Source organism: Gopherus flavomarginatus, chromosome 6, assembly GCF_025201925.1.
Source record: "Gopherus flavomarginatus isolate rGopFla2 chromosome 6, rGopFla2.mat.asm, whole genome shotgun sequence".
In the NCBI taxonomy this organism is placed as follows: domain Eukaryota; kingdom Metazoa; phylum Chordata; order Testudines; family Testudinidae; genus Gopherus; species Gopherus flavomarginatus.
In genome coordinates, this window is record NC_066622.1 from 85824038 (window position 1) to 85836100 (window position 12063).

At 38.0% G+C, this 12063-nt stretch overlaps 1 protein-coding gene across 7 annotated transcripts in view; it reads right to left on the reverse strand.

Moving 5' to 3' along the window:
* Positions 1-12063, reverse strand: part of SHLD2 (shieldin complex subunit 2) — an 80468-nt gene that overhangs the window by 6358 nt on the left and 62047 nt on the right. For 5 of the 7 annotated variants that reach the window (XM_050958578.1, XM_050958577.1, XM_050958580.1 and 2 more), the window contains 2 exons: positions 8785-8991; positions 6786-7020 (listed from right to left, as the gene is read on the reverse strand). In XM_050958578.1, the coding sequence (XP_050814535.1) occupies positions 6786-7020; positions 8785-8991 (442 nt within the window). Of the gene's footprint in view, positions 1-3549; positions 5148-6785; positions 7021-8784; positions 8992-12063 lie in introns of those variants that run through there. The other 2 variants (XR_007775088.1, XM_050958582.1) reach the window with 2 other exon arrangements.

Here is a 12063-nt window from a genome sequence, read left to right on the forward strand (position 1 = left end):
GCAAATTCTTTGACACACCATCTGCTATCCCCTAAACACTTAAGGTCGTAGCCATATTTCTTTGGATCAGATCTTATTATCTAAGCATAGACAGTCTTGGTAAATAGTTAAGATAGGAGACCTCTAAGAAGTTAGTGAGGCATTACAGAAAGTGGTGTTGGTGATATTAGCTCTGTGCTACTGAAATCTGTTGGATTAGATAGATAAAAATCAAGGCCCTGACCACATGTGGTCTTCAAAGATCTGGTGGCACTTTTAATACTGACAGTGTCCTGGCTAAATTTTAATTTGGGTACTGCTATTCTGCTTACTCAAAATTCTCCCAGTAGTTTTAACTGGAGGCTATATACTCAATTCCCGGAGCTGTTATGGAGAATTGTTGAACAGATGCAATGTTTTACTTCAGAAGAGGTGGCTACATTTCAGTGCAGATAGTTTAGATCTCACTTTGTGATCCTTGGACATATATAAGGTGTCATGTGTAAGTGTAAGTAATTATTAGTGGCTTCCAGAAATGCCACTTCCACAACATGACTGCAATATAATTAATTTAGATACCTTTTCAGGGGAACATACCAAGACCTGGTATTTCAAGTCTTTTTAAAAAATGAGGAAGTTAATTAAAATTGCCTGAAGAGAAGAGTTAGGAAATCAAAGTTCATATAATCAGCTAAAAGAAAGGAACATAAACTTTGTTAGTTAAGATGACGATTAAGAAGAAATGTGAATAAATACCCAGAGATATAAAGATAAACAACAAAAATATTTGAGTGCATCATAAGAAAGAAGCAAGGGTATGTGGGACCCTGAGAATGTAAAGTGGTAAATCAAAGGGGTTAAGAAGACTGCAGAGAAGCTGGATTTATTTCCAGTTGTTTTTTTTTTAATCACAAAAGATGAGAAAAACCTAACTGGGGGATACTTTTTTAAGATAATGAAAGTAAAGCACTATCCAAGGCAAAAGTAACAAAAAAGAGGTGATTTTGTTTTGCATCAGATTTAATCATGGATTTTTCATCTTCCACGAAATCGTGAGCACTCAACCAATATAGTTTATTTCTTCAAAAAATAATGAAATAAGTAACTGTTCACTGGATTTCCTAATAAACTCAAATAATCTCCTGGAGAAACTGCTTAACTGCAAAAAACTTTCACATCAGTGATAAGCCAGAAATGATTTCATTTTAGACTTCTAAAATGCAAAATATTGTCTTTTGCATGTATCCTTAACACTCTGTGGGGTGTCTTGCTGCCTCATCATTTTGGGGATTCTCAGGGCATGTGGGTTAACAAACTTAGATAGATTTCTGTTTAGACTGGCTCTGGACAAAAACTTAAAACTTTTGCAATCCACAGTACAAAACAGATTGCAGAAAAGCCTGTAGTGGATCAAATGAGGCATTTGAAAAAGATTTACATTTGCTTGGTTATGCTTATTTTGGGATGCTGCCTGATCTCAGGTTCTTAATTCAGACTTTCTTCCTAATGTCATCTAACTTCACTCAAAGGGTCTTACATACTTTAATAAAAAAAATCAACATCTTGTTGTAAAACCTAGTAGTAATTTTTTTCAAATATCTGTCACTCTCAATTCAGCCTTCTGTTTGGTGCCTGACACTATGACTATGACTATGAACTATGTGTGGGATTCCCCTGCTCACATACACATACCAGTACTTCAGCTAGCTTGATGAGAGCTAACACAAATATAAATAGCAATGTAATCACAGTAGCACGGGTGGCGGCAGAGGACCAGCTTAGCCACACCGAATTCATACCCACTGGGTTTAGGTGATCATGCACTCAGCACGGCCAGCCCAATGAGAATAAGTGAAAGTATGTGCACGTGAGCAGGGGAACTGCACTCCCAGCTTGTAGTGTAGACATAGCCTATGTCAGTTTTTATTTACAGTAGCATACCACAGAAAATACTGATCTGTAATTAATCTCTTATGCACAAGTACTATATTTTCTAATATGGCTACTTTAACCCATTGCAAACTAGATATCCAGCTACAATTTGGTGACCATGGAGAGAGTATATATAGCCACCTCTATCAAGTCAAACATGCAATCTAAAAATACACCTAAAATTCACTACTGGTACAGATAGGCAGGTACTGGGAAACTGGGTATTTTCATTCCATACTCTCTAATCCTTAAATGCTGCCACAATTCCAGCTCTCCACAGCAATATACAACATATATAAGTTTGCTGGGCCAAAACAGTATGATGCTGTTCACTTAAAGAAACCCCTGAGGACTAAAGCAGGCATTGTGTGTGTAATTCCCTGGGAATCTGTTTGCTCATTATTACTGGCACTACTGTGTTTTTTCTAACTAACCAAGTGCTGTTAGCTATAGATAAAGAAAATACAGCTGTGTGCCACTTGAAGAAAACACTATTACATCCTCCTCCCCCATAAAGAAAGTATAAGGAGGGAATGCAAAAGGGTAGATATCTGGGATAAAAACATGGAAAGAAGAAGAAAAGAAATAGCATTTTGACCTTTGAAATCCAAAAGACGTGTGATTGTATGAAAAATTTACTATTCTTTCCAATCTCCCTTAGTTGACAATATTTTTTTCTGGGCCATTGTAACCATAGCCCAGAAGGAATGTGGTTTATTTTTACTATTTATTTATTTGAATTTTTAAAATACAACTGTAGGTACCCATTCAGTGCTCTGGGCTCCTGGTCCTTAAATTAAAAATCTAAACAAACATTTATATATAAACACCATAATAGCCACCTCAGTCCAGGCCATGTACAGCCTAAGTCAATAGGGGGAAAATATGAGCTTTATAGCAAGCCTGGAAGGTTAATGAACCTGGGCATATGCAGACCATGGTTGCTTTTCATAAATAAAGGTCAAACATTTAAAAGGAAAAAAATCTAGCTAAGACAGTCAAAATATTTTATAATTTCAGGGATAATGATGTATTTGTTAAGATATTAAAACAGCTCATCAGCTGTAATTTTTGTGCTGCTACTGAATCAAAATCAGATGCTATTTCAAGTTAGACATTTCCCTTGCTTTGTGAGACACCAGAAACACAAGCAAACGTACTATGAGATATATCTTATTCCTAATTATGCCCTAAAAATTTGTGAAAGTGATTAAGATCATGAATATTAGTTAAAAAGAGACCTGTTTAAAGGTCACAGATGATCCATATTAGAACTCTTCATGTAACAAAGTACAAACAACATGCAGATTATAAAAATTTGACTCCCAAAAAAGGTGCAAGGAGCAGTTCTGGTTCTTGAACCACCAATCATGCTGAATTTACAACACTAATGCAAACAGCTTTAAATAATCTTCGGAAGAAGTCATGGGAGACATGATTCAGTGGGCTGAGGAGAAAGAAATGTTACCTGATCTCAGTCGCTAATATTAACTGTTTGAAATGGAACCAATTTTGACATTTCATGCTCTTATAAAAATAGGGAAATAGAATGAGAACAACATTTTTTGTTAATAAATTGTATCTCATATGAGATATCTCTTTCCCCAGCTTCACCAGAGACACATCTCTTGTTAGACTGCACCAAGTAGTGTTACAACACGCAACTTGGAATTGCTATTAAAATATGCATGATGTTTTACTAGAACACCGAAGACCAGAATGTCAATGTGAAAACGTTAGATACACACTACTCTTTACAAAAGTTACGGGTTCAAGCTCCACATAAAGGCTCAGACTCAGGAACTGATATACAATGCAACTCTAGGAGATTGTCTCACCATCATTTGAGCAAGCCTTGGGTGAGAGGTTAAACAGAGGTCCTTTAGGCTCATCTTGAAAATAGGAAGTTAAAATTTCCATGGCATGGGCACTTTATTTATTTTATTTATATCATGGACCAACCATATTTCTTTCATGCTCTTACAAGAAGTTGAAAAACAAATATAAAAAAAAAATTTCCTCTGATAAAATCCAACAACGTTAAAAGAAATCTCTCCCTGCTGAACAAAACCAAATCTTTTTCATTTAATTCATGCTCACAGGAAAAGACTGAGTAAACAGATAAGCTTTGCGATGTGCCCTGCAAGTCATAATATTTGGCCTGGGTTACAGCAAAGGTGGGAAGCAAATTCCAGAGTTAAGGGCCTCTTCTGAAAATCCCCTACTAGCAATTCTAAGATATATAAATTGAAGGTCTAGGGAACTGTACAAGAACAAAATGAGCATTATTAACATCTTACAGAAGCAATCTCCTCCCATGTGCCCCAGACCTATTCCAGGACTGGTCATGTGCACACTTGTTTTCTTCTGTACCTACAGTAGACAGGTAGGCTTGGCTTTATTAAAAGATAGGTTGACTGACTGATGGCTGCTTCATATGGATTTTAACTTATGCAGCTGGTAATTTATTTATTTTTCTCAAAGGTTTGGACTAGTTTGGGTTCGGTATTCTTGTGATGTCTTTTATTAAAGAAATAATGCCAAATCCTTATCTGTGTTTGTACCAGGGCAGCACCCACCTTCCGCAAGCGCCCCCTTCTAGTTGGGTATGTCTGCAATCTTTCAGTTTATGGTGACCCCTGTTAGTGGTTTCTCAGGTGGTTTTTCAGTGACTCAGCCCTGAGTCACACACACTGTCTGTAGGTGAAATAGAACAGACCCCTTCTGGGATATAGAGTTTTCACCTTGTCCCGGCCCTGGTATGGGAGCTGTAACCCCAGAGCTTCCTCCCTGGAGATACTGTCTTCTTGCAGTCCTCCCTGAGCTCAGTCCTTACTCAGTCCCAGCAGCCAGACAGAAGGTCCTTCTTTGCTCCCCCAGTCCCTGCTAGCAAGTGTCTTGGACTCAGACCCAGCAGCCAGCCAGGAGCTCCTTCTTATCTCCCCTAGTCCCTGCCCACCCTCAGCTGTCCAGGGTCCTGTTGCTCTTTCAGCAAGCCAGGAACACAGTCCTCTCGCCTCCAGCTCCAGGCAGCAACTGACTACTGCTCTGTTCTGCAGCTTCTTTTATATGGTGTGATTTGCTGCTCCCTGAAGCCTCTCTCATTGGCTTCTTCCCTTCAACACCTGTAGGCCACTTGAAGGACTTCTCTTCTGGCTCTTCTCTGGGATAGGGTGTGGCTGGACCTTGAGGCCTCCAGCAGGGGGCCTCTGGACCTAGTTCACCCCATCACAGTGCTGCATAAAGAAGAGAAGGTACATATGATGTCCTACTACTTCAGCACCCAAGCAGCAGGCTACTGTTCTACCGTCCTCTTGAGTGCTACGGGAGGGACCTACCTAATTGCAGGGGCTGGCACACTACAGCTCTAGGGGGTACAGTCGGACAGTTTGGGATTGGCTAGACTCTCTGGCCCCCTCTAGCCATATGCTATGGTGTGCAGTGTCTGTTCCCCACTTGTGTAGCTCACATTAGTAGGCAGGACTGTACCCATGTACATTCACATTGTATTGTCCATGACTAATTCTGGTTGTATGCTTTCTTTGTGGAAGGGGATCATGCTGCCATCTATGATTATTTACTACAGTCCTAAGCACATTGTCAGCACACAGAAAAGAACAAAATAATAGTTACTAAAATCTTTAATAATACAAAAACTAATCCCTTTGTATTTCTGAGTAGGGGATAATTCCAAAGACCAAGCTAATATTACCTTAGTCAATAAAAGGGACTCCTATGTTAATTGCTGTATGAGCTATTACTGAGTGAGAAATGACTGCTTTATTTGCAGGTACTCAATCACCACACTTCCTGTTCTACCTCCTTATAAAGCAAGTTAGGACAATTTAGGAAAATAAGGAGTTATATGTAAAAGTAAATTATATGCCAGACTTTATGCTCATTGCCTCAGAATTCACCTGTACTATATGCATCCTATGCTTAATCCACTTTGCAAACAAGGTAAAGGTTAAGTAGGTGTTTGAAATGATAAATTATTTTAAACAAATAATGATCTCTACATTTAATAATTATGTTGTTAAATCAAATGATGAGGCTTAAGTTTGCTTTAACCTGTTATAAATCCAAGAGCTTGCACAGCCTATCTCATGCTGCCATCTGCTGTTCATTACGGTATTCTTGTTCTTTCCTATGCAATCAATTGGAAAGATGTCTTTTGTCCCCCTTAGTTTAAATTAGACGGCATATCTCGTTTTAGGATGAGGTTCTGCTTTCACCAAATTTGAAAGCTAAGCTGAGGCATGACATGGTCAAATGGATTTCTTGGGTTCTCACATAAGCGCTAGGACCAGGATCCTCCTTGATCCCAGTCCAGTGTTACAGTAACCACCAAACATCACTACTATCCCCTCATCACATTACATGAGAGTTAACAAATTATGATGTATTATTTTAAGATGGAATATAACCTTTAAGTAATGCTGAAAACAATATAATGCATAAGGATGCTTTGCATTCTGTAAAATTTTCCATCCAATGTACTTTACAAACGCAAATGTAGTAAACCTACTATTGTTTCTGAAGAAGATAAGTAGTATCATCTCATTTTGCTGGTGGGGAAGTTAAGGCAAAAGGAAGTTATAAGACTCATCCTATGTCACACCAAAAGTCCGTGGCAAAGCCAGGAACAGAACTGCCTTCTGAATCCCAGAAATATGCTCTGACCACCAGAAAATGCTATTTCTTAAAGACCACACATACAGTATAGTAAGGATTAAAACATATTTCCATTCACAATGTTAATATATGTGAAGCCAAATTTACATGAAATTTATTATGGTTATTCAACATATTTTAAATCTCTCTCTTTAATACTAAACATTGTTTTACTGGTCTTAGTTTCTTATTTGATTTACCTGTAGAACTTTCTCACTTTGTTAAATGGTAAGCAACTAAGGCACTGCTTGTAGATCTTGTTCTCATCAGTGTGTAGTTCCAACCCACATTTTGCACAACCTGAATAGATGATCATAGGAAGAGAAGCCAAAATACATTCTAATGAAGTGTCAGCATCTAAGATGAGTTGCCTGTACTGGGGAGTAGCAATGGTAAACTTCAAGTCTAAGACATGGGCTTTCAACTGAATCACTCCTACAAAAACAAAAGAATTAGATCAAATTTTGTGCCATCTTAGTATTTTATAATATCATAGAAAGCAGTAACAAGCAGATATGGCTCAACTGATTCAAAACAAACACTGTATAAATAACAATAGCCTGAGATTTACTTCATCTTTTTGGAACTGCACATTGACTTGCTTTACAAAGAATGATTTCCTCAGTCATGAAATCATTATGATAAAGAAAAATAAATCTGAAAGTAATGACCTATGTGCTTAAATATTACAGTGATAGATGCTAATATTTAAAAAAACAAAAAAAACCCCAAAAACCAGATTTAGAGATCAGATAGGCAATACATCATAATAGCTAAGATGTTCTCTGATCATAACAGTGCCAGAGATTATTCAAACATTTCTCATATACAGAGATGTCTTGGTAAATAAATTTGGAAACATAAAACTTTCTATGGCAAGTACAACGACAGACAATGGGGAAACAGGATGCTGTGATACACCAAAAGTTTATAGCATCAAAGGACAGTTTGACGGAGGGGAGTGGGAGCATTTGTTTTGCCTTTGTTCCACCTGGAGTTCTAGCTCTGTGTGTATCACATGGACACAATGACCAAGACTCAGTGGAGCCCAGGAGCATGAGAAGTGCAGCTGGAACATTCAGAAAATAAAAGGATAAATGTTAAATAAGTCCTATTGTGTATGTGTAAATGGTGATTTTCCACAGCTTATAACTTAACCAAATCTGGATAGATTGTCATGTGTACAGCAAAAGACACCTCTTTAACCTCAGGACTATGCCCCTGCCAAATTTTAAGTCTGTGATTCAAACTTCAAAGGAGTTAGATTTGTTCAAAATGTGATTACAAAAAATATACTAGCAAAAACTACCTATTTTCATTACTTAAGTTCCCAAAAATGGCTGTACTGTTAACACTGATCACAATTACAACCAGTGGAAAACAACTGGTTATTGATGTGGATAAAAAAAAAAAAATATTGAACAGGCACCTTATCCAGACTGTGCACTGAACCAGAGACGAGTCCTGTGGAAAACACAGTATGTAGCTATATAATTAAAAGCTATATCATAATGCACACACACTAGAGTGCACAGGACACTATGACTCTTTCATTTCCTATCTTCTAAACACTTGACTTTGTATCCTCAACAATGTTCTTCCAGCAGTTTTGCTGAATGACTATACACAGACATAGGTGTCCATCCTATGCTCTGAGAGAAAATGTCTGTTTTGTTCTGCTCCAGGGGTTTACATAGCTTTTAAAGTGAAAAAGGACTACAATGCATAATAAAGGCCAAAAAACCTCATCTAGTAGTTTCTACATCTGCCCCAGTAATTTTTATTGAACCAGTGCATATCTTTTAGACAGATTTCAAACTTGATTAAAGACTTCATGTGATGGACAATTTATCACATTCCTTGAATAGCTGTTCCAATGGGTAATTATCCTCACAATAAAAAAATGTTACAGTGGAGAGTAGATGGCGATATTAACACATTTAACCCAAGCTGTTTTTATTCTGCTCCCCTTCACAGGTCATCCCTATGTCTTCTGAATGAAGGCTGCATTCACACTTTGGCTGGGATACTGAGCAACTGCTTCCAAGATACACAATTTCAGGCCTACAGCCAGCTGTGTGTGTCTGGTTTTAAATGAAAACACTGTTAACGGTCATAAATATAATCAGCATTCCTGCTTATCAATGTGTCTCTCACTTAAATAGGTAGTCAACAAAGAGCTATGGATTACAATCTCACCTGAACATTTTTCCTCCAAGTGTGTTGACAGATTTGTCATTTTCATGAGATACTTTTCACTTTTTTGAAACTTCTCTTTAAATTCAACTGCCCTTTTATCATCATCAAACAGACACTCACAGGATGACCATGGAGTTGTGTGCAGTTCAATATCACCTGAAATAAAACTACGTCGGGCAAGTAAATATTTAAATTCCCATATGTGATCTGAAAAATAAAGCAAGAACAAATAAAGACCCAAGAAATTGAGTTAACTTCCAGGCATGGTTAATACTTGTAGAAAGCTGCAAACACCTACAGGATTCCTTAATGAAACAGAATGATGTGCTCAGTGTTGTCTGCTATTGCAACTGTATCATAAGTCTCATGACAGCTGGCATTTTTCTTAAAAACTCAGTTCTTGGATCAAATTGATTGCATCAGACTGGCAGGTTACACTAAAAAATGTAAGCTTTTTAGTCTTCATGGTTCCATATAAAAATTTTAAGACATGATCCAAGTGTACCCAAAAAGTAAAATGAACCCATTTTATCCTTTTAAAAATCTCACGTTTTTTAAGGAAATCTAATAAGTTGGTGTGGGGTGCTGGCTGATATAGTGAATGCTTGTCTTTGGCAATGCTGTTGCTCTCTGACATAGGCCAGTCACGACACCATAAAACATTTTTATTTAATGCAGTGAAATAGTATTGTAATAATTTCTTGTAAAATTTCTTTTTCAGAACACCTTGTATTATGAATACTACTATTCCTCAGGAGTTACCTATAAAATAACTAAACTTTTTTTTATATTTTGGTTTGTTATAAAAAGCTCCTATCTGTGTTTGGGAAAACAAAGGGAAAAATGTGCTAAATATTGAAAGGGTTAATTACGAGAAAGATGACTTAAAAACACTAAGCTAAATTCTCCTCTTGAGTTCCCAAAATGGGTCTCTTCAAAGCTATTCTGGCTTCTCTTTGTGCCTGGAACTCCTATTGAAAGAAACTCAGTGCATGCTGGGAGAGTAGAACAGCCATGAAAAAATCAGTTGCTGGGAGAGGGAAGGGGGTTTGGTGTGGTGAATTGAGCTCTAACTACAAAACAGCAATTCTTAAACTTACAATAAAGCAACTGTTCAGAGGGGGATTTTTTCTCCCTTTATGACTTGTAAAAAGGGCCCAACTGTCAATACACACTAATTCTGGACAACAGCTGGGTTTAGTAGTTTACTGACATGCGGTTATGGAGTTGAATCCTGGAACCTGAAGAAGGAAATTATATTAGTAGGAGAATTATAGCGGATATCACTGATAAGTCATTTTGCCACTGTCCAAACATTGATCCATTTTCCAAAACTCTGTACTTTGTTCAGGACATTTCATTTTACTGACTTGCACAATTACAGATCACACACAGCAAACAACGAAGGCATTAAAATAAAGAAATACTACACTATCTGCTTCAGGGGTCACTAAACCACACACTTGTGCATATTCTTGAAACACAATCACAGGATGAAGCTCCATTGCATAACTGAGGCAGGAAGTTCAGTACCCTCTTAGTGTTGCACTACTTTTCAACCAAAAATTTAAAACAATGGGGTTACTATCCTTTTTCTGCAGGTATTTCATTCAGATGGGATTTAAATCTGCTCCTCTATTCTGTGGGAGAAATGCAAGTCATTGAATGAAGAATACAACTCCTAAAAATGAGGAGAACTTGTGGAACCTTAGAGGCTAACAAATTTATTTGGGCATAAGCTTTCATGGGCTAAACCCACTTCATCGGATGCATGCAGACTAACACGGCTACCACTCTGAAACCCCTAAAATATAAACTGTTTTATGGAGCAGTGCTAGCCACTCCATAGTTGAGGTTGAAGCTCACATTTGCGGGTTAGAGTGAATTCAATTTTCAACTCTTGACCCTACTTTCTCAAAAGAAACTAATCCATGTGAAATTTCACATCTCTCATGCAAGGGAAAGTTTGGAGGGGGGGAAATCAAACAAGGAGCTTTAAAGTTTTTACATTTCTTTAACAATTCCCTGGCATTGACTTTTCCTAAGTTTTTTCATCTTATCAGATCTCCAGAATGGCTTAGCCTACAAATTTCAGTTACTCACTTGTTTTCTTAGATGAAAAACACCTATTTTTGAAGAAAGGAGGGAAACTGTCAATATGGGGATTACAATTATATTATAGGTGGTGCTTGTAACGCCACCTATAGTTAAGGTTGCCTGACATTTTCCAATAGAAGACCCTGTTTTCAGTTACTTACAAGATGAAAACAGGAATTCAGAGGTTAGAAGTGGAAGTAATAGGGGACAGAGGCAGGAGATGCTGATAGGATAGATAGGGGCAAGAGTCAAGCAAGAGGGTAAGAGTGGAGGGGCAGGAGTTGGGCTCAGGTGGTGGGATAGGAGCAGAAGTGGGCACAGGACGTCTGGGAGGAAAGGAGATGATAGGAGCAGAACTGCCTATGATACTACTAAAGCATACTCTCTTACAGATTTTGAAACTGAACACATTATTCCTGAATCTCAGCGTGCCTTTTCTGTCTAGCAATTAGCTATGAAAACCAGGGGCAAAGTGTGTGTCTCCAGCCCACCCTAATGACTGGTTCACACAGAAGATAACATCCTCTACTACTATTCATTACACTGTTAGCTCAAGCGGTAGAGGACTATACTGTGGATCTAGAAGTCCCAACCTTGCTAATGACTCATATGAGAGGCAATAGGATTCTATAGATGACATTTTTGTTTTTTCAATTTTTAAAGTTTTGTTTTTTTAAAATGAAGGAAACTACATTAAACAAAAAGATGATATTAAAGAATCTTAAGGTTGTAAAGTCACACACAAAAATTAGGAATGCCAATCAAGGTTGCCTGTGTCTGATCATATAATTACATATTATTTAGTATGTAAAGACAATGTAGTGTCTCTTTTTGGATGCCATAACATACAAAGTGTGTGAGAGGATGTACTTACCTCAGACTAATATACACAAGGATGGGGTTAATTTGGAGGCTCATTATATATACACTTCTACCCTGCTATAATACGACCCAATATAACACGGCTTCGCGTATAGCGCAGTAGCAGTGGGGCTCGGGAGGCACTTTAAAGGGTCCGGGGCTTCGGCTGCTGCGGGGAGCCCCGGGCCCTTTAAATCTCGCTGGAGCCCTGCCGCTGCTACCCCAAGGCTGCAGCAGTGAGGCTCGCTGGAGATTTAAAGGGCCCAGGCTTCCCACAGCGGCTGTAGGCCAAAGCTCTTTAAATCACTGCCGGAGCTCTGA